The sequence below is a fragment of the Halichoeres trimaculatus genome, unplaced genomic scaffold, assembly GCF_033239565.1.
Source record: "Halichoeres trimaculatus isolate MK-OKI-2021-1 unplaced genomic scaffold, fHalTri1.1 fHalTri1_scaffold_9, whole genome shotgun sequence".
Taxonomy (NCBI): domain Eukaryota; kingdom Metazoa; phylum Chordata; class Actinopteri; order Labriformes; family Labridae; genus Halichoeres; species Halichoeres trimaculatus.
In genome coordinates this window covers 24,361,732-24,388,440 of record NW_027437188.1, presented here as the reverse complement: position 1 = coordinate 24,388,440, position 26,709 = coordinate 24,361,732, and the positions used below count along the sequence as shown (strand labels likewise).

Sequence of the window (26,709 nt, the reverse complement as noted above, 5' to 3'; positions counted from 1 at the left end):
GAAATATCCAGACTCAGGGACCAATTACATTTAGTTCACTTACAGTATAAACTCAATTAAACGTTGCTGACACAGAAAACCTGTAAACCTACTTTTTTCACCAAGAAAATTCACAACAGGAATTGATAAGGGAATCGATAAGAAATCAGATCGATGAGCAGAATCAATAAGGGCATCAGTATTGACAAAATCTTATTAATTCCCATCCCTACTCTCTGGGGAACCTCAAAACAAACTCTCTCATACACCTCCTACTCCAGATTTTACTGTAAATCTCTCAAAACTATACTATATCTAACTGAACATAAATAAGATTATCTTCATAGTTAGTTCATAGTTATTTTTGAAGATGAATTTTAAGCTGGCAAACTTGGTCGTGTGTTCTTGGCAACACTGCAAGGTAGAAACAGAAAAATTTTTGGCCTCATTTTAATGAGAAAGAAGACATAAACACAACACAGGAACATGATTTATCTTGTTTATTGAGCCACAAGAACCTCAAGTGTACAAATATTATGGATTTAAGAGCAACTTGAGAAGACTCTGAGTTATTCCTCAAGCCCAAACAGCGACCGTTAAAAAATGTTGGTCTTTGAGTGTCCCCTTGAGGCTTGTTCTGTAAGCAACTGAAAATATTACAGCCTGTTTTGAAATATCTGTTTTCACATGGTAGATGTAATTTTTGGGGGGTTATGATCTCACTTCAGAAACTAATTTGTGATGGTTTTTAACAAGGTTTTTTAATAGTCTGTTCTCTAGCTAGGGAATAACGAGGATCACAACTATACCATCATTAAGATTTCAGTGAATGTGTATTACATTTTCAACAACACACCATTCAGATGTTTCTTAAATTACTGATAAATTCTAAACTCTACAGTCATATCTAAAGTTAGTGCATTGTCTGTTTTGTGTTTTTCCTTTTATCGCCCCACACATTCATTTGCGACGGAGCAGACCAGCAGGATCGCAGCAGGGTTGGGGGGTGTTGGTCACTGACATGGCAGGGCCTCTTTGACATTTGATTTTGTTTTATTTCCCCCGCGGACACTCGCTCAACACAATGCCAGGGAAAATACAGAGGTGCACTAATACTTTCCTCCGGTACAACAACCAGATTGACCTGTACATGTGCTGATTACGTGCTTCTCTTGTTCCTCTGCTGCTAGAAATGAATTAGGCATGAAAAAGATCACTCTTCTTTTCCTCTCTATGTGCGTGTGGTTTGCTTTGTTTTGATCTTGCTCCCCGGGGGTCTCACTTCATGTGTGTCACATAACAAAAGGAATGAAATAACACTGTTACTGGTAGCAGCATAGTATGAATGATTTAGTCTATAACTGATGTGAGTGTGGAGTGCAACTCCTTGGCTTCATACGAGGCTTCTCAGGGTTTGGGTCTCCATGGTAACAAACAAGAGCCTCCCTCGGAGCCTGTCAGAGCTTAAAAAAAGCCGATGAAGAGTGTGTGTGAGTGTGTGTGTAGGAAGTGAAATAAATAGGGTAGGGTAGCACCTTTGTGTTTTTTCCCCTCGCAGTTATCTCATCTTCTCTTCTTGCTGTCCGTCATCACTTTCTCTGTCCCCCTTCAACACGAAGTTTTAGCCTTAACGTTGAAGGGATTTTAATATCAGACAGGTCTGGAGAAATATAAAGGACGTGGTCTCCCGCTCCTCTTTGTGTGCTGTCCTCATCCTCTCATTTATCAAATGGTAAAATGTCATTGCGCGGCATGAACAGGTTCTCAAGCAGTGTAATGAAACAGCAGGAGCACTTGACCACAGCTTAATGAAATTCATCACTTTGATGTGATCACTGGATTAGACCTGTTATGCCCAGTTTATGAGAACAGAAATGAACAAAAGTACATACACACACATGGGGCGCAGATTCATGCCCTGGTAGATATGTAGAAAGCAGCTTCATCAGTATTCTGTTCATGGAGGCAATCATTGGCTCTGACTTCCAACCATCATCACTCACCATCAACCGACCCGCTCTGCCACTGAGGCCCCCAGGCAAACAGTCCTCATCAGACGTATAAACACAATACACACACACACACGCGCACACGCACACACACACACACACACACACACACAGACACACACACACACACACACACACACACACACACACACACACACACACACACACACACACACACACACACACACACACACACACACACACACACACACACACACACTCACTGATTAGCTCATGACGAGAGGTTTTGTTGTTGGTGCTAAAATCTCCTAGCTGTAGCTACTGGGGTCCAATATCTGACTAAGCGAGCCAGCCATTTCATTTACATGTAAAAAAGTTGAAAATGAACTGTGCTTTATGAAAGAGTTGAGGAAAATAACTTGTTTAAGCCTTAACAAGACTTATATGTAAATTTTTAACATAATACCACAAGCAAAAGTTAGCTTATCCTAGCCAGCTAGCTGTTTTCCCCTGTCTCGTTAAGCCTTGTAAGACAATATGGCTCACCACCTTTTGGCCCGCAGTCTCACATACACCGTTGTAAAAAAAAGTGAGGGGTTTTGGAACAAATTTTTACAGAATGCAATGCGATCGTTGAAACGTGACAATAAGCAAACACCCCAAGTTTGTACCATACATCAGTAGCCGGCTATATGTAGCACTAGCAGCCCGGTGCAAGCAAACTGCCAGTTCATACAGTAGTTTAGAGGCTGTCCATACATATTGCTAATGACAGCCCGCATTGTTAATGCAATAATGTTGGTACTAACATGAGCGTTGGCAGGACATACCAGGATTCACGTGATTCCTGGTTGTGTACCAGTGTTCAGCTACCAAGCAGAGCTAACTTAACTTCACCCTGTATTTTATTAATAGACTCAAAAGTTTGAACAGACCACTGAAGAATAACTGCTGCATGTGGGTTGGAATAAACATGATCACAAACAACTTAGCCCTTTCAGCCTTTTGCTCAGTCTGCATGACTCTCCTGTTTATCTTTCTTCTGCTCTTCTGTCCTTTTTCTGTCTGACAGTTGGGCTCCTGTGTAGAGGCTTAGACACGCCGTAATTCATGCTGAGTTTGGCTGCAAATAAAGTGATGTCGTACAGTTGTGGTTGTGCTGTTGGGGTTTTACATTATTTTATTTCACTCCAGCTCATTTCAGAAGTCCACTTTTTAAATGCTTTTCTGAAATATTACTTGCCTTAAAAGTTTTTGTGTTTTCCTTTGGGACCGTTTTATGCCCGCATAAAATGAGCTGAATCAAAGCATGGCTTTTGCTATAAATCAGGTTGTGATTGTGTTGACGCAAACTGACCTCATGTTGAAGATAAAGTTTGTTTTTACTGAATCTAGTCCAACAGAGGATTTAAAATGTGCAAAGGAGAGTTTGGAGATAACGCTGACTGTGACTCACAGTGTCAGCGGAGCGGAAATAGAGCCCAAGAGGAGCAGTTCTGTGGGCAAAGTCAGCGCTCATATGTGAGATTATTATCGAAGGTGTAGCCAAGAAGCATAGTAGGAGAATGATTATAAAATAGGACAACTCTGTCGGGGGAAATAAAGATGCATAAGGGCAAAAAACATCAGCAGGAACGGGCAGTAGGATGAGCTGTTGTAGCTGTTGTACAGTGCTGAACAAGTGAGCCACAAACTTTCTTTAATATCTTAGACTACAGACAGCTGCACATCAACTGATCAGAAGGCCTCATGTTTTACTTGTCCTAACAGCTAGGCTAGGAACATTACAACAACATTTTGACTCAGTGTTAAGGTATGGCCTGTCTTCCTATGAAGCATTGAAATACATGAATGAGTTATCATTTGGATTTTGAGTCTGTTTACACTGTTAAAACTGAAATCAAATCAAGTATTTATGTCTTGTTTTTGTTAAAAAATAATGTTCTATTAGATCTAATATGAACCACATTCACCTGACATTCACCTGACAAGTCCAGAGAAATGTCTTTTCAAGTTATTTAAAGACAAAATGGCACCTGAGTTTCTTGGAGTGATAGAAAAATTAATCTTAAAAACAAGATTTTTTTAGGACTAGATAGATAGACAGGGCTCATATTGACCCCAATAAGACATTTTTTTTTCACTCGTAATAAGAACATTATTTTCTTGGATGTTTTTTGTAGTGTGGCTTTTGGACTTGAAGATGTAAGATTCTGCACTTCAAGAACTTTTAGCTTTTTGATACTCTTTAAAGGTCCCATATTATGCAAAAATCACTTTATTAAGTCTTTTAGTGAAATGTGTGGTTCTTTGGATTTCCTCCCAGCCCACAAAATGTGATATTCAATGACAAAACCTGCACTTAGTGCTTTTGAATGTAAAATCCTGACCTAAAACGAGCTGTTTGGATTTCGGGGATTTGCAGCCATCAGTGATTCCCTTTTTTGACCAATCAGCAGCAAGTCTGACCTGATTGGTCCACTGGAGCAGATACCTCTGAACCCCCTCCCCGCTCACTCCCCTCCCCGCTGCCATCACTGCTTTGTTTTTGGCTGTAAACAGCCACATAGTTCCATGAACAGGCTTCTCATCTCAGAATAAAACAAGAGTATGTGGCTAGAGTTCATTTATCAAGGAAATGTGCCAGCTACACTCAGTAAAACTGTGCATGTGTGTGTTAGTCACTTCATGGTCGACTGCTTTTCCAACTTTGGACAGTACTTGTCCTGAATTCAGGCACATTACCAACCATCAACCAACTAACCTCGGACCCTGGAAATGTGAGTATTTTAAATGCTGTGTGCTGTGGAGCAGATGTAAGAGCTTTTCCTCAGTGTCCCCCTGTCTCTGTGTTAGCTTCAGGATGCTAACTTTAGCTGCGGTTAGTCTGTTGTTTCAGCCTGTAATGTTAGGTTAAACGAACTTCACTGTTTTCTAAACATTGTGCACCCGGAGCTTGTGGTGCCGCTCTCAGTGACGTAGAAAAGCGGGTCGATATTAGCGGTGGCTCATTTACATATGAAGGTCACGCCCACTAAATCAGAGCGTTCTTAACAGAGGGGCTATAAGAGCCTGGAAACAATGCTGCTGTGCTTGATTTATTGGCTTTTTGGACCAAAACATGTTACTACCATTTCATGAAGACATCAATGATCCATACTAAACTGCAGAAAAGGAGCATAATATGGGACCTTTAAGGGCTTTCAACAAACTCACACTCTCTTTTAGGAATTAAACCCTGAGTATAGTGAATCCTCTCACTTGTCCATATGTTCTGGTTGGGTTTATTTCCATATCTATCAACCCATCTGCCATATGAAGTTTTTGCTTTGTTTACAAAGGCAAAAAAGTAACATTTATTGTTGAAGAATATAAAGCCTGCAAAGTGCTGGTTTTAATCCTGCAACAAGTAGAGGTGAATGACAGCTGTGTCATACTCAGGACAAAAGAGGTCATTATGAAGAGCTCTGGCTTCAAAACAGATCAAAGTCCACTGTAAAAGTTATTCCAAGGAAAAGGAAACACCTCTTCTAAAATATCTTGAATATAAGCCTGAGGTGATGCTTACATGTCTAACTGTACTCCACTGCAAAGCCTTGTGTTGATCCATCACACTGCTGGATCATGAAGGGAAAGCATCTCCTGAATGGTCCATTAAAGGGTGGTCACTGTCAAATGTTTGAACTGTAGGGCAGACCTCGAAGTTTACCCTGTAGTGTTTGCTCTGTGAGCTTTTAGTGCTGGGACAGGTCAGTGTTTAAATAACTGAAGCCAGTTGAGTATTTTAGGGTGGATGAACTGAGAAATTAAGAAATCTGTTGAAATTTAGAGAAAGGCACACACAGTTCATTCAGTAATATCCAGAACTGGTAAACCAAAGGCAAGAATTTCTCCATGTTAACTTTTTTTACTTCATCATGTCTGTTTCTGACTCTTATATTAGATGCACCACCTCAGCGTTTTCATTCAGTGATTTACGTCACGCTCACTGCAGGCCCTAGATATGGATAGACAGTAGACAGATGGATAGAGAGAAAATGAGCATGTGGAAACAGTGGCTCACAGTTCTTGTTGATATGAATCCTCCAACAGATGTAAAAGAAGTTTTTTTTCAAGAGTAGGTCTGAATAAGCTTTTAGTCTAATCACATTGCACCCACACCTTTTTAATTTCTGGGCCTGGTTTTCATGTTTTATTTTCAAGATCAGTGAGAATATCATAAACATGTAAATCTATGATGTGATGATGCAAATACCTATGTGTGTTTACCTTTACAGCCGGCAGAAACACAACAAATGACGAGCTGGAGAGCATGTTGGAGAGTGACAACCCGGCTATTTTTACTTCGGGGGTGAGTAAGACAACTAACTCAACTGTGTTTCAAACTAAATACACCTCTGACGTAGCTCTCTCATCTGTTTTACTTTCTCAGATCATTATGGACAACATCACAGAGCAAGCTATGAATGAGATAGAGACGCGGCACAATGAGATCATCAAGCTGGAAAACAGCATCAGAGAGCTACATGACATGTTCATGGACATGGCCATGCTGGTGGAGAGCCAGGTGAAAACACTGATCTTCTTCCTGTACCAACAGATGTGTAGGTTGGGGTTCAGGCAAAGTACAGGCAACATTTACTCATAAGTTTCAAATTCAACACAACAATAAAAAGAAGGGTTATAAAGTTTTCTCCCTGTGATAGTTAAAAAATGACTCATGTCAAAGTTCAGCAGCACAGTGTTCACAGAGTAAAATCAATAACCACTGGAGTATGTTACAGAAGCTGTGGCTTCACTAGAAGCTGTTATTCTCTTAATCCTGTCCTGTAATAACATAACAAGTTGCAGAGTGTATTAGTTTAGATATCAGCCTGTTTATGCCAACAGAGTTGGAAGGAGTTTGTGTTTTCTACTCCATCTGCTTGTCTGTTTGCAAAATAACTCTGAGAAATCAGATATAATTTGGGACACAGATTTTTATTGGCTCAAGGATCAGTTGATTGGAATTTGGTGATAATCTGTAGCTGGGACTTCTGCCATTGAACCTTTTTTTTTACGTTATTATCACGAGTTGTGTTCATGAGCTGAAAGGAGCATCTGACACCTGGGACTTTCAAGTTGGCAATTGAACATCATTGCACTAATTTGCAGTTTTACAAGAGCACTCAAGTATGAAATAACAAAAATTACACAGGGATTGGCTTTCTAAATTTGAGATTGTTTAAATGTTGTTAAAGGTTTTAATTAACTTGAGTTAGAATTGTAATTATGCACACTCTGTCGATTACACCCATGATCTGTGATGGTCTATGGAGTTCCTACAGCCTCCTCAAAGCTACATACATACAAGTGTGCAAGCTTCCTTTACCCCTTATATATATATATATATATATATATATATATATATATATATATATATATGTGTGTGTGTGTGTGTGGGCTGAATCCCCTCTGAGATTAACCGTTTCCCCATCACAGATACTCAGACTGAATTATGCAAAAGGGAATCTGAAGTAAACAAAATGATTGTTGAATGTGAAACTAAACAGTGACATCTAAGTGATATGGATCCCAATGACAACCCAGCGAAACAGATTAATTCTTCCTATAATTTCAGTGTGGGAGTGATATTTATTAAGATGCCTTTTCCTTCTTCAGTGGTTTTGTGTGTGTACTCTTTTGTTGTCTTGTCAGGCATTAATCAGAGGGCCCTGAATCCAGTAATTCAAAGTGCTAACCCTTTCTTTAAAAACTGAGTGGCAATCATTTAACATGATACTAAAGTCTGTTTGTTAATTTTGCCTTTCTCTGGAATGCACTTTCTCTTTCCTTTTTTTTTTTCTTTTCCACATCACAACACTGTCATCATCACAATGTGTCTAAGCTCTAGAGAACAGAGAAGAGCACTCCTCATTCAGTAAAAGAAGGTAATTCACCTGTAATTCCTTTTCCTTTTTTTTTTAGTTTAAATTATAGCTGAAGTTGATGCAATAGTTTTACTTTAGTATTCAGTTTTATGTAAAATGGGTTGAAATCTTTTTTTTTATTGGGTACAGAAGAAAATATTGCTGTTGAAAATACATAAAAAACAAAAAGCAAAGACGCTTAAGACTCTATTTTTTTGTGCAGGGTGCCCTGGTGAACAACATAGAGCGCAGTGTGCAGGAGGCCCAGGAGCATGTGGATCAAGCCAAGGAGACCATCCCAAAATGCAAAAAGTTTAAAAAGACCAGCCGACGGGTGAGACACAGGATGTACACTTCATGAATTAACTCACCTCTCCCTTCTTTTTCTCCTTTCCCCTCTTCTCCACCTGTATCCCATCCTCCTCCATCTCTCGTCTTCTCCACCTCCTCTGTAACTGACCTCTCCCAGGGGGAAATGATAGACCGCATAGAGTACAATGTGGAGCACTCTGTAGACTATGTGGAGAGGGCAGTATCAGACACTAAGAAGGCGGTTAAATACCAGAGTAAAGCCCGAAGGGTGAGTTACATATACTGAGAAAAGATGCATGTGCAAAAATATGCTTGCATAGTGATGCATGTATGCACTGCTGGTGTAGTGTGTGTGCATGCTCACCTTTCATGAATTTGCATGCGTGTCCTGATAGACATAAAAACACACACACACACACACATATATATATATATATATATATATATATATATATAAACTTGACTTGTCAAACATTCTAAATAGATATCTGTTACTGATTTTTCATATGCTGTAGAAGCAGTACAAATACAAATTTTGACCATCTTAATAAAACAAGGGATGGGTACCCAATTAGGTACTTTTACCGACCGAATTCTGTCAAAAGTACCGGGTATCGATTCATGTAAAACCAAAAGGTACCATGTTTAGGTACCTAAAGCATCCTTGTGACTATGAGGGAGTGGAAGAGTAGGTGATTTCCCATGCTGGACATGAACACAGCATTGCAAGGTTATATATTAAAGAATAAATTTGTTAAATTGAAATTTTTTTATATTTCATTATCAAACAAATTGACATTTTTTACCACATAAACACACAAAAGTACAGAAACTTGGTACCGTGGAGTACCGGTACAGATTGCCAGGTACCAGGCATCGGTACCGTATCCTTTCAAATGTGAAAGGTACCCATCCCTGAATACAACAACATCAAAATCTCAGCAAAACAGAAAAATTCTGTTTCAATTTTCAAGTTGAGATATTATTGTTTAGATTTTTCTAGCTTAAGACCAACATTAAGCCCCAGGTAATGAAGAATGAAGTCATTGTGGAAGTGCAGAAAACTGCAGTTCCTCTTGTGTCCACTTGAGGCTGGCTGCAAAAATCAACATGGTTCAGTTCTTTGTTGATCATTTATTTGTTCATACACAGTATGTGGTGTTGAATGGATATCAAGGCTTTGAGTTACACATCATCAGGGGCATGGGTGAGTTGGCTGACAGGTGTAGCTGTTTGCCAGGAGACCAAAAGATGACCTCCACTTCTTTGTTGGTGTCTTGTTCAGCTAAACATTAGAGTGAGTCAGCATTACCAACATGGAGACTGCTGTGTGCTGCTATTGTTGAGCTTCAAAGCATCAGTTTAAAAAAACAAAAAAAACAAACAGGTGATGTCACAGGGACTTTATGCACGTGTTATAAACAAGGTCTGGCAGATCTCTGGGTCTGGTCTTCGTGCTATGCTAAGCTAACTGGCTGCCAACAATTATGAATAGCTAAAAGCTGCTGTTGATTTCACAAAAACTACAAATCTATTGAAAAAAAAAACAAAAAAAACTAAAAAGAGTGTTTTGAATTCACTTTGTCTCATTTAAAAATCAAAAGTTAAGTAAAATCCACTTTGATGTCCATGAAGTAGGCTCATGACATCACTGAAGACATTAGTGAAAAATTCAGAAATAAACCTGAGCTGCTGTTCATTGAGAGGTTTAACCCTAGGCCAACTGAAACGGATTTCCTTCTCTCAATGGAGACCTCAACTACCATGGAACAACTCTGCCACCTCTTGGTTTAAAAGTGTAATAGCATTTAAGGGAGGATTTTAGTACCCAACTCCCATCATCCAGGATATCATTTCTGGCAGACAACATCTGATATATATTTTTTTTATCTCTCAACCTTTCTTTCCCTCTTCTACTCCACTGTTTCCTTTTTGTACATTCCCATTCACATAGATTTGTCATCTGACATTTTTGACATTTTTGTTTTCCTTTCTGTTTCCACCCATCCAGAAGGTGATCCTGATTGGAGGTTGTATAGCAGTGTGTGTGACTGTCCTCGTAATTGCTCTATCAGTTGGACTCAGTTAGGGTTTAGATGAGTCCTTTGGCAGCACATAGAGCCGTCTCCTCAGGTCTTGCACTGAAATAGTACTGTACACTGTGTATTTAAATTAAAACATTAAAAAGTATATATTTTTTCTAAACAAACCAGTTGAATGTCTTTTGGAACTGACTTGTACATATGTCCTTTTCTGTTGTTCTGTACTTGTTGATGTGCATGTTCTTCAGCTTGTTGAAGTGCTCTGCATGTGTTTTTGCATACAAGAAGCAAAACAAGAAACGTGTTGAGTCAAATAAAAAATGTGATTTGAAGCACACACTCTCCAGCAAAAGTACATTCCTGAACAGTCATTACTTGAGGATGTATTCAAAACTGTCATGTGAAATGAATAGACCTATTCAAGGAATAACCTCATGAACACTTTCATATTTTATATATACTGATCAGCCATAACATTATGATTGCCAGCCAGACATGGACTCCACTGGACCTCTGAAGATGTGCTGTGGTATCTGGAACCATGCTAGTAGCAGCAACAGTTTTAAAAAGGAGGACTTGTGCTTTTACATACTTAAAAAAATAGATATAAAGTAACAAAGCTGAATATTAACACTAAATATGTGCACATTTTTAGACCACTGCATTTTTATCTGTTGTAGAAATCAACAAATCTGTCTGCTTACAAAAAAGATTGAGCATGAGAACTTCACAAACTTGCTGAAAATGATGAAATAATGGGGTCATCACATGACGATCTTTCATCTGTTTCGTGACATGATGGGACAGAACTCAGTACAATGACATAAAAACACAAAATACTACATTTCAGGTAGAGTTATCTTGTGTTTTTTATATTTGCACATACAAGTCAAAGATAACTCTCTGCTTTTTGTATGCGCAAAGTAGATAATAAAGCAATCCCATTCTTGGAAAAATGTAAATAACATTTGCTTGTCAGAAAGTTGTGATCTTGAAGAGGAACTGAAGGTTGTAAAGCAGAGAGTGGGGGTTAACACGCTTGCGTCTTGCATCTTTAGGGAAACTAAGTGATATTTGTCTCAGAGTGACACCAGGAGTTTTATTATACAGAAAGGAGCTGAGGATAGGAGTTCATAGGTCAAGATCTGCCACAGTCCTGGGAACGGATGTAAGGGAAAGGGTTAAGTTTTTACCAACCAGTGAAGAAGATAAGACTGTACAACTGTACATCCCTTCAGGGGACCACTGCTTTGTCTCCCCTGAGGTGCACGTTTGTATCCATTCTGGCCTCCAGGGCTCTTCAGGGCTCCAAAGAGTTAATGTTTTGGAGATGCCCTGATTCAGTCATCTACCTGGGAGAATGTTCACTTATACAACTCAGTATCAGGGTATTTGTAATAAGACACTGATATTCCCTTCATCTGCCAGTGGTCATAATGTTGTGGTTAATTAGTAAAGGAGTATTGATTGAAGTTAAACATTTGTCAGGAGGTGGCCACAAGTGGACAGTGTTGTTGTCTGCTATGTTAACCACTGCCACCAAATTTTAAGTTTTACATGACGTCTTACATAATTCATTGTTGAACTTTGTTTGAAACAAAAATTATGGTCTAAAAAGTGGTTTTAGAAATGTTTCAAAACCTTCACAAAATAAGAATACTCCACATACTGTTTTGTGTTTTGCTTCTTATTTTTCAAACTGCATTTTTTTTGCTATCAATAAAAGTATTGTACCACACTGTCACGTCTGTAACGTGTTTTCCTCTGCTTCCCATGCTGCCTTGGATAACTGCAGAAGAAAATCATGATTATTATATGTTGTGTGATTCTGGGAGTTGTTGTTGCTTCCATCGTTGGGGGAACGCTGGCCTAAACCTCAACCAGTCACTCTAACAAACACACACAAAACAGATTTACATTCCCAGTGTCCTGTTTTCATGGATGCAATCTATTAAATGTTAGCACAAAGTGCACCGCATACTGTAACACACAATTTACATACGGTGTACAGGGCCAGAGGTGTTTCCGCATGAGTTGCTATGTTGTAAATGTGTGGTGCTGCAAACTGTTTAATCTGAGTGTTGAGTATCGTCAACGGTATGATGTTTCTAAAAGTGGATTCTTGAATGACAAAGACGCTAAATGGTATGTAACGCTATACTAATACATTCCAACTTCCAAATAAGAAGCTTATTCTGCTGTAAAGTCTATTTTGTGTTGTACAGGCAAAGTGACAGGCCGCCAATCTGCTGTGATATTAAAGCCACGTTATCTAATGAATTACATTTATTCTTCACTTTATCTCTTTACTTTGTCTCTCTCATGTCCTCTACCTCCTTTCAAAAGATCTGCATGATTTTGTTTGCTGTAAAAGGTACTGTTTTGTTTTGTTTTTTCTTGCTGCGAAGGGGGATTAGACATCATTTTTTTATGGTTTGTGATGACACTTACCACGCCCTAGTTTCCTGTAGTTTACGACAACAATGCCACAGTTCTTAACCACTTTATCAGGCCTTACCAGTTGTGCAGCATTTCTTATCATTGCTCCAGTGTTGAGTGTGAGTGTGTGCATGCATTAGTACATGTTTACTTGTAGCCACATGTTTGAATGTGAATGAGTGATGAGATGGGAACATGACTGCTTTACAGCCACATGTGTCTTTGTTTTGTAAAAAGTGTAAACCAATATAAAGCTCTCTAACACTGCCAGTATGTTCAAATATGATGTTCTAATGGAGTCTAGTCTGGTTGGATTGATTATTTAGGTCTGTGAATGACAAACTCTTGTTGTTTTTTGTCTTTCTATAAGCTTTAAACAGAGTGTACTCTTCTGTCATGCTACCTTTAGCTTAATTAATTCATTTTTTTTATGCATGAACATGAAGAGTCGGTAAAAGCATGAACTCATGTAGCCCTCCAACAGACTCATCAGTTTTCTGGCAACACGTCAGACATCCACAAACAGCAACTATGTCACTATGCCACCTACTCTAATTGTTGCCTTTGTGTTGTAATGTGATGACACTGTTTTATAACTCTGGTTTCAGGTTGCTGTTTTTTTTTTTTTTTAATTTAACTTTATTTATTTAATTAAATTTTGTTTCTATTATTATTTTTATTTTTCATTTTTAAGTAAAGTTTGTCTGAAAAGTTCCTGTTATAGTTGTGTGGTGTTTCATCGATGTGTTTAACTGAAATGTTGTGGTCAGCTGATAAAGGGGTCTTATCTCTCCATGTGGAGAACTGTGTTTCAAGATAACTTTTGCATTTGTCACTTGTTATTTAGAGCCACAAATGCTTTATTATGAATCTTACTAAAACAGTTCAGCGTACTTTGAATGTAACACGTTCATTTCTACTTTTACAAAACAGAAGTGACATACAGTAACCGTTCCAATACCTGTTCCAAGTGACACAAAAATCAAAGTAATGTTTTCATCCACAACTGAAAATGGTTGGAAATCAAGTCAGATTTTACTCATTGTCTCATTCTCTTAACTAAACCTTTCATATCCATTGGTATTTTGGTTGTTGGCAATCTTTTTTTTCATCATTCCCTCCTTTCTCCAATTTTGTGTGGGCTGCAATAGTAAAAGCAGCCTGTCCTTTCTCTGCTGAGCTCAGCTGAGACAGAGACCACACAACACAAGCAGTCAGATGCAAATGCATATCTGCATAAAAGTGTCAGAGAAGGAGGAAAAAGTAAATAAAAATAGTAATTATAGAATATAAATAAAAAATTAATACAATAAAGAAAAAAAAGAAAACACTCAGTTTAAGAAAAATGAATGAAATTAAAATAAATGAATTAAGGGGCAAACCTCTGCTGTTGTAAATCCTGGTTAGCTATGTCGGGCATCGTGCTATGTCATCTACCAAGCAGAGCCAACGCAACCTCACTCTTCATTTTATTGACTCAAGTTTGAACAGACCACTGCAGAATAACTGCTGCAGGGTTGGAATGAACATTAACACAAACAGTTTAGCCCCTGTGTCAAAGAGTGATACAGCCTGAGTTAAATGCTAATTAGCCTTTAGCTCAGACTGTATCACTCTCTCGTTTATCTTTCTTCTGCACTTCTGTCCTTTTTCTGACTGACAGTTAGGTTCCTGTGTCCACCCTCACTACACAGAAATCTTTTTTAGCAGAGAAAACCACAGATCATATTTTATCTCTTCCCACTTCTAAACTTAGTCAGCCGGCGTAGTGTTGTCATAGTGACCTAGACATGCCGTAAATCAATCCGGTCCTGGTCAGAGATCGGGAAGCTAAGAAGTAGCATTTTAAAATAACCTGTAACCAGCAATATTGGTTCGGATAATCTAATTTTAAAGTGTGGATTATGATCAGGCATATTTCTAGAAGGGAAACTTTTTAAAGATCTCTTTCAAACTCCTCACAGCCTCTTTAAGGTAGTTATGTTGAAAAACTTTCAGGCATGTAGGTAAAAGCAGCTGGGGGCTATGTGCACTTTGAAGAGACCAGATTTTCTTGAGTTCTCGAGTTAGATTTGAACGAGGCACCTCAGGTGTCTATCAAAAGAGTTTTGATAAAAATCAAATAAAGTGTGCCAGGTATTTCATAATGTTTGAGGTAAAATGGCATGGATATGTTGACCAATGCAATACCCCAAAGTGTAGCACAATCTAACAAATTAACTTTTCAGCAAGTTAAATCTTTACTTCCCTTTCTGTTTCATAAAAATAAACATGAGTTTTAAATTGGCTTGATTTCTATACTGCCAGATTTCAAATATCCAGAGCATCCATCTCCATGGTGTCATCTTTCATGGAAGCAAGAGTCTGCTTAAAGCACCTGTAAGGAACTTTCTATTTTTTCAATTTTAGCAGCCAACAAAGTGGTGTCTCTTACTTCTTTGATGTTTTTATTCCAAAAATGTCATCCCACTCTCTTTAAACAGTAAAATGTATCACTCACAGCAAAATCCACCTAGTAAACTAATGCTGAAGTGTTAAAAGTACCTTAAGTGACCACTTGAGGCTGATGCACAGGTCCGTGCTGTGCACAGTTAAGTGAAATGCTGCCCCCCATTTATTCACAGCCACTTCATACATTGTGGGAGCAGCCAAGTCAAGCCCCCATCAGTATTGACAAAATCCTATTCACACAAAACTGGCACAGCCACTGGTACAGTTTGGCGTCACTTGCTGTTTTGTAACCACCAAAAAAACTCTTCATGTAAAGGGCCTCAAAAATATGTTTTTATTGTAAAAAACACGTATTAAATGATCAAGAATGGCCACAAAAATGCATTACAATGTATGGTAGACGTGTTACTCTGTCTGTCCATGGTGCTTCAGCAGAGAGACTGGAGAAGAGAGACAGAAGTGCTGCTCCTCTTGAGACACAGAGGCTGAAAACAACTAAATCAACACAAAAGTGAGGATACTGCTGAAAATTATGTATTACAACACACTGATCATTTTTAGTGTACATAAAAACCTTACAGAGAAAGGATCACAACCTACCAGGAATTTATCGCTGATCCATATCATCAAGGGCTATAATCACACACACACACACACACACACACACACACACACACACACACACACACACACACACACACACACACACACACACACACACACACACACACACACACACACACACACACACACACACACACATTCATGATAGACTGAATGTGATATTTTTCTTCATAACAATAAATTCAAACAAATACACCTTAACCTTCCTACTGCTAGAAATACAACAGTATTTATTAATCAATTTCCCGTTGACTGAAGTCATTTCATATTTGTTGACAGTATTTCATCAGAAACAGGATAAAATTCTCCTTGGTTTAGGGACAGTCCACCTCCTCATTTAAACATGTGGATGTATAAAATACGTCACTCACCAGCCAGCTCCTTTTGAAGACCCAGTTGAGTGGACAGTGCAAGATCTCTCTCTTGAAGACGATTGATCATCGCCCGGCTGGCTGCATCTCCTTTCCCCATCACACTGTCAATAAGGTTGCGTGCCCTGTCAGCTCTCTCTGGGTGTTTCTCGATTATGGATTCTGCCTCCCCTTTGTTCAGGACTCTATCCTTCTGGAGGTCATCTAGGAGTTGTTTGATAACCACTTGACCCACATTTTCCACAAAGTTGCACCTGACTTGATCAAGCACTTTTGCTGGAGTAAAGAATATGAAAGGACACCTTTTAAATTGAGGTAAAGGGAGACATGATCCCTCCAAAAACTCTCTAGATCAGTAAATTATACAAAAAGCATTTCATCTTTGGGAGGTTAGAAATTTACACAGGACTGATTTTGACTTAAGTTGATGTTATTACAATGCCTGAGTTGCGATAAGAATTGAAGGCATTGACACTTTTATGGTTATACAGCTAATTACGAAACTTCTGTTGAAAGCAAAGTTCAAGTGTGTGTGTGTTCTTCCTTAAGCTAATCCTTTTTGTGTTTTAGCAGCTGAATTTCCTACCTTATGCAAGAAAAAAAAAACGTCAGTGTTTTCCTCACAACCTAAGTACTTATGGTGCAACCATTAATGTATTTGGAAATCACTTTCTAATATAGGGTGAAAATAGCTTCATTGATGCTAAGTATATCATTTAATGCATACTGTCCACCATTTTTTTCTTGTCCTTAATGTCTGAGTCAAAGTCAAAGCATTACGCCCGGGAAAGGAATGTAGATTCATTAGTTGTTCTTTACAGAGTTTGTAGCCCACATTGAGAAAGGTTGTACCATTGAGAGCACTGGTATCCTGGATTTGGTGATCTTGAAAACTGTGTATCTGGATCAAGGTGATCCAATTCAGTGTTGCTGTGAAAAACTGGCATAAAACCAAGATGGATAACCTGATTGTGGATAGCAAAAAATGGGATTTTCAAATCTGGATCATTTTGAAGCAGATTAAATATAATGTTCACTTCACTTGCAGAATAGTGAGAATAAGCTGCTGTGTGTGGAGGAAACTTTGAGCAAATTTTTAGTCATGCTGATTAGTTAACACTTGTCTTCTTTCCACAGGCTTGCCACTTCGTTACTTTTCTGCCAATACCTAGCCTATGTTTCCTAGAACTACATGCGAAATGCGAAAACACCATGAGTGAACTTGACCTTTGTCTACTTTCGTTTTTTCCACTTGACCCAGAGCACCTTCAGTTTTGTTCTTCTCTTTTTAAAGCCTCTAGCCTAACCCAGCTCTCAATTGAAGATTACACAAGGTTACAAAAGAAAAGCACTGATCAAAGAAGGGAAAATTAAAGCTCCTTCTGTCAATTATTACCACATCTATCCCTGACCGTCTCTCACTCTCACTCGTTGAGATTGTCTCTTTCTTGCGACTCTCAAATCGACTTGTATAATCTTACTTTATTATAATCATTTTGGTTGTTTGCCAAGTTAGACATAAAAAGCCACCTTACCTGCCATCACTCGGGATTTTTTTGGGGAAAAAATTCCAACCAATTGAGATTAATTTTCAAACCCCTGTCTGTGCGTAAAAGCAGGCGCGTAAAGCTTTGGGAGTCTCCTTCAAAGTGAGCACTTCCTGCAAACGTGAAGCATTATAGTGATAGCGGGATGCAACCGATGTAGTTACACTGCAGGTGTTGGGTTTCAGTTCCTCTTGTGTCATACCATGCCTGTTTCATAACGCTGCTTTTAGTTGCGTACCCTGGCTCACTCATGGCTAGGCCATTGAGTTGAAGCATCAGTAAAGGTGTGCTTACTGTAAGTGATCATTATTGGTACTCATCTGGATTTTAATTGTTTGATTTGAGATGTGTTCAGGGGCAGAGCTACCCTACCAACATTTTTTTAGTTCCCAGAACGTTTTGATTACGTTAAGCTTTAAGATACAATTATGTTCCCAGAAGGTTACTTTTGGTGGTGGTTTTAGGTTGCCCCTAGGTTCCTATGCAAAGCTTGTGTTAAGTTCTCTAAACCAGTGGTTCCCAGCCTGTAAGTTCAGGGGGTGCGCAAGACTATCACTGATCTGTGGCCATGAGGTTGTCAAAATTGTGCTTGTGCATGTTGAATAGAAAAAAAACACCCTTAATAATATAATTAATGAGGTAAACAAAAGTCTGTGTAAACACATTCAGAAATACATTTTTGTCCAGATTTCAAAACATGACGGTATTCAGTGAGCACACCTCTGCAATCTCTGAAACTCTGTTTCTATTCAATGTCTGAAACTCTGTTTGTATTCTATTCTATTCTCGCAGCGCGAGAATAGAACAGAATAGAATAGAATAGAATAGAATAGAATAGAATAGAATAGAATATTCTTTTATTGATTCCCCATAGGGATTTTTTTCTTGCCACAGCAGCTCACAGAAAAAAATGCAATTGCTATAGCAATAAAAATAGAATACGAATAGAATAGGAATATTAGATTAGAAATTTGAAGAAATATTGAAAAATAATATTTCTAACAAATTTACATAAAACATTAAAACAAATAAGTACAGTAAAAGATCAACATTTGACCATAACAGTGAGACAGGCTCGAATAAAGCCCCCATCCGTATTAACAAATCCTATTCACACAAAACAGGCACAGCCACTGGTACAGTTTGGCATCACTTGCTGAGGCTGGTATTTTAATTTCAGTCTGTTTTGTAACCACAAAATAATAATAATAATAATAATACATAAAAAAATGCCAATCACGTATTTGCATCTCATTTGTTTTCAACACTGTGAATGATATAAGTATTGAATGTTAAACAATGAAGTGAAAACCTAGAATGCAGTAGGTCCAGGACTGACAGCTGATTTGAGTTAATCATCTGGATTTGCATTTCCAGAGAAATTGTTGAAATGTGAAGATGATTAATTGGGAAAAAGTGTCATGGGAAAAAGATGACAGTCTTAACATGGGGAATAAAACTGTTTATTAATTCTTTAAGACATTTAATAAAGGAGAACATAGGTGTCATTTTTGGAATATTTTGCTGCAGGAAACAGGATCAGAGAATAGCTTAGTGACATGATGGTCAGTGTTAAGTGTCTGCCAGGGGCAGACAACTAAAAGGGAAACAGCACACAACAAAAGCCATAAACAAAAAATCATCAACTGCAAAAAAGCAAAATAATCAGATGTACATGAAGCGTATATGAGTTTAATTCAATATGGTGAGCAAGTGTGCATGTGTGAATGTGTATGTGGTAGATGGTGTAGGAAAATCAAACCCAGAAAGGTGATGGCTGGGTTGGCCTCACAGGCCCTGCTGAGACCACCCAAAGGCATTTTTGTCTTTTGACAGTTCACCTCTCTCAGGTAAAGGCCCCTCCCAGCTCTACACTCCCCCACTTCCCAGAGGCTGCAACAGAGAGCATGGTGTAGGCACTACATACTATCTACTGCTTTAGCTTTATTATAAATGTAAAAAAAAAAAAAAAATCTATGGGCAGATCTCAGCATTTTAGTAAATTTGTTAATCATATCAGACAGAATCATCATACTTGACTTCTGATCTTACACCAAAAGTTAAATAGTTTACTGAAAATAAATCTGAAAGGGATATTTATTTTTACAGCTGATATATTTTTACACTTCTTTACAGTGGTTTAATGGTATGTTGGTTTAAAAAGTAAATTAGTGTTTTTTATTGACTAATGAATTTGGAGAAGTAAACATCTCTTTAAAAAAACGGAAGTGATGAGATTTACTGGTGTTTCTTTCGCATCACTTCACTTCTGTCTCACTGGCCATCTCACATTAGTGTTGTGTTGTAATTATAATGCCAACTCATTTCAGTAGATGACAGTATTTTGCCAAAAACTGCCACCTGGATTGAGCAACAGTGTTAGCGCTGTGCATTGTGGTAAACAGTGTGCCAGGTAGATGGTCCGATGCATACTGAGAAAATTTCCTGGATGAGCAGGGCATCCGGGGATTTTTAGCATACTGCAGATTTTGCAAATTTTGGCAAACTACATACTACATACTGAATTTCAGCCAAAATAGTAGGTATTAATAGTGAAGTATGTGGTTTGGAAAATAGCCAGAGAGAGGAAGAGGAGGAGGAGCAGGAGGGGTTGTCACATTACCCAGATTTCTAGTAGAGGGTTTTATATTTATTTTAAATGGGCTAATAAGGGTTAAGATCAAGAATATTCTGAGACAGGACAGTTATGCAGAAAGAACAGGTGGTGTAGGTTATTGTTTTGTTTCAGAAAAGAGATTTGAGTATTGGCAGCAAATAACAAACAACTAAATAAACCTTTTTCCCAAGGATCTGAAACTCTGACTGTAAAGTGTAAAAAAGGGGGCATAATATTTCACATAGGGCAGAAAACAGTTGGCATAGTATTGATACAAAACTACAAGAAAAGCTCAAAAGAAAATACATGAGGCTTTTTTTATATTCCATTAATATTACAAAGAATTGAAATGATAGAGTTTTGCACATAGACTGTGCTTGGCTCAAAGTGAGGTCTCAACAAAAACTGCTCTCCCTGGTGGCTGGCTGCAGTATAGGTTAAAAAATCAGGCTTTCCAGCCATTCCAGATGGGCTGTGGTCAAACTTTAAAAAATTAATACTCCCCATAGAAAGGTTTCTCATATTCGATTGTTGTGGTGATTTGAAGATATCATTTGGCTGTCTTGTATTCAAGTCCTCTTTTTTCTGAAAAGTTTCGTTTTCATTAGTTATACGAGGTTAAAAATGAGGCTTTAATTAACATTTAACAATGATTGAAAGCTGCTGTTCTCGTGGATTTTTTTCGGGGATTGTAAAATATGTCAGGAGGTAGAGTCAAGAAGTGATTAGACTCTCGAAATAAAAAAAAATATATTATTTTTGTCACCCAACTCCACTCAGATTCTCCCAGAATCCCTCATCGTCTTCACTGCGCAGACTCTGGCTGCAATTGCTGCCAATGGTGGCGCCTGTGACAGGGGTATTCTGGCTTCAAAAACATACAATGATAAATGGCGGAGCAACACTGTCCACTCTATATACAGTCTTTGGTTTTGCAGGAATGCATGTTTAAAATTTTCAAACAAGAATCCGATAAAATTCTGCACACACATCAAGCATCTCACTGGCCGGGAAAAAAGAAGAAGAGCCTTGTCAGAGTGCATCTGTCTTTGGTTGGCATCTGTCTTCTATACTGAACAGCAAACTTTTCAAAGCGCTGCATGGTCTGTAAAGTGAATACAAACAGAGTTAAATCAAGACGCTCAAAGACTGAAAACAAGAGCATTATCTTTATTGTATACTGTGCCTCAATTTCATCTCTCTGCATTGGATCATTGCTATGACTCTTAGTAGTCTGTGTCCTTTTGCACATGCATGTCTTGAATCATAAAACACAGGGCTTACAGAACTCACCTTCCTAAAAAGTTCCTCGATGTGGTCCGTACGTGCAAAGGTGTTAAACACCTCACCCAAATACTGGATTAAAAAGGATCCTTCATCCGTATGTCGGTATGACTTAGTATCTGCAGATTTTTAAAAAAAAACAAACAAACAAAGGTTTAATCAAACGACATACTGTTAAAACCAATTAAGATAATAATTATTTACACTCACTGACCGGGAGTGCTGGAGAGGAGAGAAATGAAGTCTTTTTCTTTGTGTACATATCGAAGAGTATCGTCCTCTATGTCTGCATTACTGGCAGACTGGCTGCTGATGTCATCACAGGCCAAAGAGGGTCCATCATCGCAAACCAGCACTGATCCTTTCTCCCCTGAAACACAAGTGATGTACTTTTAATGCAAAACAACATAACAGTCTCCTACATGACTTTTTTGTTGATTTTCAGGACAAATATGAATCACCTCCTCTGCAGGCCTGGATGATGATGACCTTTGGTTTGTTCAGCAGTTCGGGGCATCTCTCTGGGCCCAGGTGTGTGTAGATGTTGTCAATGGGAAATCTGTCTGGTTTCTCCTCCGTATGGTCAACACCAAGGACAGCTCCTAGCTGCCCATGAGACATGATGACCACCACCACACTGTCTGTTCCTTTCAGTTTTGGATGTTTAGAGAACTCAATGATGGCATTATCTATAGCCTGTGAGGAAACAAAAATGTTAGCGTCTGAACAACTACATCAACAAGTCAACAATACATCTAAATATGTTTCCGCCTGTCTCTCGTACCTTTCCTGTGAGATTTGAATGTTTCACCACCTCGTATCCAAGAGACTCCAGCTGTTTCTCCATGTTCTCCTCGTCTTTCAATGCTCCACGTCTGTTATGTTCGGGATTAGTAAATATAATATTAGTGATCAGCAGAGCCACACGGCTCCTGATGGCTTCTTTGGTCACAGGGTAAATCTGTAAAAAAGAATCAAAGGAAAAATGTTGAATAAAAAATGTTCCAGAGGTCGCTTTTGGTAAATGAGTGAGAAAATCCATCAGATAAGATAATGTGTTGGTTTGAAACATCTTCCATGAATGTCTTACACTATCATCATCCTGTTTTTGACTCCAAAAGTCATCAGAGCAGGGAAGCAGCTTTGTCGACCACTGCTGCTCCTGCTGGGGTTTTGGCTCTAAAAGAAAAGAAACTTTTGTTGAAGATGATATACTTCTCTTCTTCTTGGAAACAAATAGTGATGGGTATTGATAAGATTATATTGATATAGATGCCTTTATCGATTCTGCTTATCGATCTGATTCTTTACAGATTCCCTCATCAATTCCTTTTGCAAATTCTCTCTGTATAAGATGTAGCTTATGTGTCAACATTTAATTGAGTTTATAAGTAAATGAACATGAAATTGGTCAGTATAACTAAAGTTATACCAATGCATACTAACCAATGGCATATTAATGCACTTTTCCATATATGTTAGTATCAGGCTAATGCTATTTTGTTTGTATCTTCTTTGGCAAAGAGATGTATTCCATGTTGAATGTGCCGAAAAGGAATCTTGTTTGTGTGTTCAGTTCTTAGGTAAAACTTCAAGCTGAAAATCCTGAATCAGAGTTTTCTTGGGAAACTGTTATCTAACTGTTAATCTTAGATAGCTGCGGCAGGCTAGTTGTCGTAAGGCCTGGCAGCTCTGGCTTAATGTAAAGAACCGATAAGGGAATCATTGAGCATAAAGAGTAATGATGTTGGTAAAATTTCTGAACTAAAATTAGACCAAGGTAACTTCACCTGGTTGAGCAGGTTGACCACAAGACAGACCCAGTTCAGAGTGAAGAGTTTTGTCTCTGCTCTGAAGGCGAGTGATCATTGTACGGCTGGCTTTGTCTCCTTTCTTCTTCACTGTGTCGATCAGAGCTCGTGCCTTGTCTGCTTTGGTGCTGTTCTCTTCAAGTATTGAGTCCTTCTCCCCGTCATTGATGACTTCATCATCCAAAAGGTCATCCAGGAGCTGCTTGATAACTGCTTTAGAAACTTTCTCCACAAAACTGCTTCTTACACGGCCAAGCTCCTTATCTAGATGAAGAAACAGAAAGCAAAAAGGGTCAAGAGTGAAAGCAACAGCATGCCTTGCGTGTCAACTAGTTAAAGATCAGAAAGATTTATTTTTCTTTACTATCCAAGAACTACCATTTTGATTCAGTGGCGTAATATAACTTTTTCCCTGTTAACCTGTACGCTGTGTCAGCTAGGTTTTCCCTGGGTGAACTGGTCCCAATAGTGATCTAAGAACATTCATCCTACAAACAGTGAGCGCTTTCAGAAAAATTAGCTCCCCACTAAACATTAAACGTCTGATGGACATGCAGATCAAGTCTGTATGGTTTCTGTTGGTGCAAGACCAATTCTGGGCGTCAACACAACATTTAATTTAGATCCGCTATTTGGACGTCTAACCATCACCCCTCTTGGACATCAATATGCAGTTTTGAACGTCAGCTTTTTGGGTGTCAAGTGGTCATCTAAGCAGGAGTGAATGAGCCCACTGCACAAAGAGATGTTCAAAGGACGTCATTCCAACATCATTTTTGGACGTCTAATTTCAAACATTAGTTTCGAACAAAAGCAATATTTGGATCGTTTGTTTACATTTCCGATTTTTCCTATCCAAAATTGTGATTTTTTTTGTCCTGTACAGATTGATTTTCCTGTAGCTTCTTTAGACTCAACAACCAATTTAAAGTGGAAATGTATAACACCTTTGTATTTATTTACAGTTAGCATCTGCTGCTTAGAAAACCAAATGAGGCTCTAGAAAAATGAACTGTAACAGTTTGCCACCTTCTGTAAATGGACTACAGTTATGTACAGAAACTAGAATTAGTACAGAAACAATAAGAATCAATCAACAATGGCATCAGCAGCAACAATTCAGTTGATTGGGACTTGGCTTTGGAAACTTGTTTGAGACCTGGCATGTTTTTTTGAGTAGCTTTTATACACATGTACTTTGGACTTTATAAATGAACAGTCTGCACCTTCAGGAGACCAAAATGAGACGTCCAAAAATGACTGTGAAAGGATGTCCTTCGAACATCTTTTTTCTCAGCAGGAAGTTGCACTCCAGTCATTTTTAAAATGAGGTTGGGTGTGAATGATGTTTTCAGTATTTACAAAACCAGCCTCAAAAAGACGCTTGAGGAACTGCAGTTTTTAGCACCTCCACGTTAGCTTCATTTCTCCCAGCTGGATGGTGCAGCTTAAACATAACATAGCAGAGTGACAGCTTAAACATAACATAGCAGAGTGAAGCCAAAACTTTTAGAGCTCCCCCTAGTGGACGGGCTACAGTACTAATCAGACAGTCCTAATTCTTAATTAAAGCAGATTGGACCAACTCAAAAACTGAATGAAAGTTAAATTGGTACATTAAATCAGTGTTTTGGTTAGATTAACAGGTAAGATGTCAGTCATGCTGCTACATTATACATATTTCAGAGTCAATGGGCTTGACATCTGTATAATTTATCATGTTTATGCATATTACTTGCTGTTACTGGATAACTTTACTGAAATACTTAGACATAATACAACAGCCATGCAGTGCAGATACATGTAGGCCATTGTTGGTTAGTTCATGTTGAACAGTTTGAGAAAGTTTGAGTGATGTATGGCTGCAAGCAATGACTACAGAAGTAGGACTTACACAGGAAGTGTAACGACATTTATGTAAACACCGGATTGTACAGTGTCCAAAGTCAAAGTTAAGTATGAGATAAATAAAGAGGCTTGTTTCCTGCCTGATGCGAGGTGAAGGTTTAGCCTGTGCTTGTCTCCACTCTCCCAGAGCCTGGGGGGAAATCTACTCACAAATAGGCCTACGCCCTGCAACCTCTTAAAACTAAAGACATATCCTATACGTGTCTTTTACGATTTGCAACCAACACATGATGTTAGTGACATTGAAAATGTTTTTTGTTTTTTTTTTACTCCAGGAAAATACGTTCAGTCTTCACTAGATGAAGTTAAACGAAGCTTCATAACTCATCAACTTAATGACAGCCTGTACAGCGTATTTAAGCCAATGAAGGTCTTTTGATATTGATTCTAAACCCCCCTTTTCCAAGCATGGTTTATTGGGAATAGAAGAAGAAAAAGTCAGCTCCATCGTGTTGTTAATGCTTTGTCTTTAACATTATGCAAGCTGGACAGCAGGGCAGAGAAAGGCGGGCTCCTGCGCCACCAAAGTGAAACTAAAATGCGTGGCGCTTAAGTGAAAACGCTGACTTGGTAAACATTTCTTTACACGGAGTTCGTCGTTCAGACAAAGCTAAAATGAGTTATTCTTGGCTCTCTACTTACCCACATATGCATACTGTACTGTAATGCACGATAAATTAGGTTTTTGGTGACCTACATTTGAAGGCTGGCCGCCCGCTGCAAACAGTGACTTATTTGGTCTTTACTCGCAAACAGGATTCAAATCACGAACAGGCAAACTTACCTGCCATTTCTCAAAGCTTGTTTTACAGTTCTGATCAAATTGCAGTCTGTGAGTTGTAAGTGAGGGGTCTTCAGCTTCCAGCAGCCTTGGGTGCGTCCAGGTGTCGTGCGTAATGCGCACTGGTTGAGATAAATGTTGGTGTTTCCTGCTTTACGATAAGAGGACTGGGTACTCAACAGATAGATGACAGCTGTGGGTGTGGCTCAAAGAGTTAGATTGTGCAGCGTACTGCTCTTTTTACTGTGCGTCCTCACCTCTTTTGAGGCACAAAGTAAAGCCTTGTGAAATATTTAAGGTATGCATAAACATGTCATAAATTCCAGGTTGTTAACTTAATTGATAACCTCATTGATGGTTTTTGAATACTCGCTTTTCTCAGTCAGATCATCTCTCCTGAAGTTAGGAAAAGAGGAGTTTTACTCGACATATTAAAAATAAAAGTGTCACACCAAATTTGAAAAAGCTTTAGCCACTTATAAATATACAAATGACTTTTTTTCATGCTTTAAATCTTGACTCAGATGACTGAACAAATCTATAGTTAAGAAAGTGCTTTTGAGTTTATCAATTTAATTTAAACTGCTATGGCACAAACAGTTACACAAATTTTGACAGAAATTAAATAAAGTGTGCCAGATATTTCATAATGTTTGAGGTAAAA

At 38.4% G+C, this 26,709-nt stretch overlaps 3 protein-coding genes across 4 annotated transcripts in view; 1 reads left to right on the top strand and 2 right to left on the bottom strand.

Annotated features, from left to right (window-relative positions):
• LOC141797660 (syntaxin-1A-like) overlaps positions 1-12,845 on the top strand; it is a 70,251-nt gene extending 57,406 nt beyond the window's left edge. The window contains exons 7-10 of the mRNA XM_074679257.1: positions 6,227-6,300; positions 6,382-6,516; positions 8,328-8,438; positions 12,008-12,845. Coding sequence (XP_074535358.1) covers positions 6,227-6,300; positions 6,382-6,516; positions 8,328-8,438; positions 12,008-12,085 — 398 coding nt within the window. The 3' untranslated portion in view covers positions 12,086-12,845. The remainder of the gene's footprint in view (positions 1-6,226; positions 6,301-6,381; positions 6,517-8,327; positions 8,439-12,007) is intronic.
• Positions 12,846-15,449: 2,604 nt separating this feature from the next.
• Positions 15,450-17,758, bottom strand: LOC141798383 (caspase recruitment domain-containing protein 18-like). Of its 2 annotated transcripts, XR_012599150.1 has the most exons (4): positions 17,633-17,758; positions 16,098-16,373; positions 15,703-15,735; positions 15,455-15,587 (listed from the first exon to the last, which is right to left on the bottom strand). XR_012599150.1 is itself a non-coding variant. In XM_074680297.1 (3 exons), exons 1-3 carry the CDS (start codon positions 17,637-17,639, stop codon positions 15,508-15,510), a joined length of 363 nt encoding a protein of 120 aa, XP_074536398.1. In that variant the 5' UTR covers positions 17,640-17,758; the 3' UTR covers positions 15,450-15,507. The 2 variants fall into 2 exon arrangements, 1 of the variants encoding a protein (XP_074536398.1); XM_074680297.1 differs by lacking the exon at positions 15,703-15,735 and having other exon boundaries at positions 15,450-15,587.
• Positions 17,759-19,097: 1,339 nt separating this feature from the next.
• On the bottom strand, positions 19,098-26,182 carry LOC141797356 (caspase a-like). The gene is made up of 8 exons (XM_074678668.1): positions 26,049-26,182; positions 23,336-23,620; positions 22,636-22,724; positions 22,330-22,506; positions 22,007-22,241; positions 21,760-21,915; positions 21,555-21,664; positions 19,098-21,366 (listed from the first exon to the last, which is right to left on the bottom strand). Exons 1-8 carry the CDS (start codon positions 26,053-26,055, stop codon positions 21,262-21,264), a joined length of 1,164 nt encoding a protein of 387 aa, XP_074534769.1. The 5' UTR covers positions 26,056-26,182; the 3' UTR covers positions 19,098-21,261.
• Between the last annotated feature and the right edge of the window lie 527 nt (positions 26,183-26,709).

Bases quoted from the DNA above. Each gene is read 5' to 3' on its own strand.
- LOC141798383 (XM_074680297.1), bottom strand. The intron at 15,588-16,097 runs GTGAGTGACGTA...AGTTGTTTTCAG, and splicing joins TCTTCAAAAGGAGCTGGCTG to CCTCTGTGTCTCAAGAGGAG.
- LOC141797356 (XM_074678668.1), bottom strand. The intron at 22,242-22,329 runs GTACGAGAGACA...GTTTCCTCACAG, and splicing joins ATTCAAATCTCACAGGAAAG to GCTATAGATAATGCCATCAT. The intron at 21,916-22,006 runs GTGATTCATATT...CTTGTGTTTCAG, and splicing joins CATCCAGGCCTGCAGAGGAG to GGGAGAAAGGATCAGTGCTG.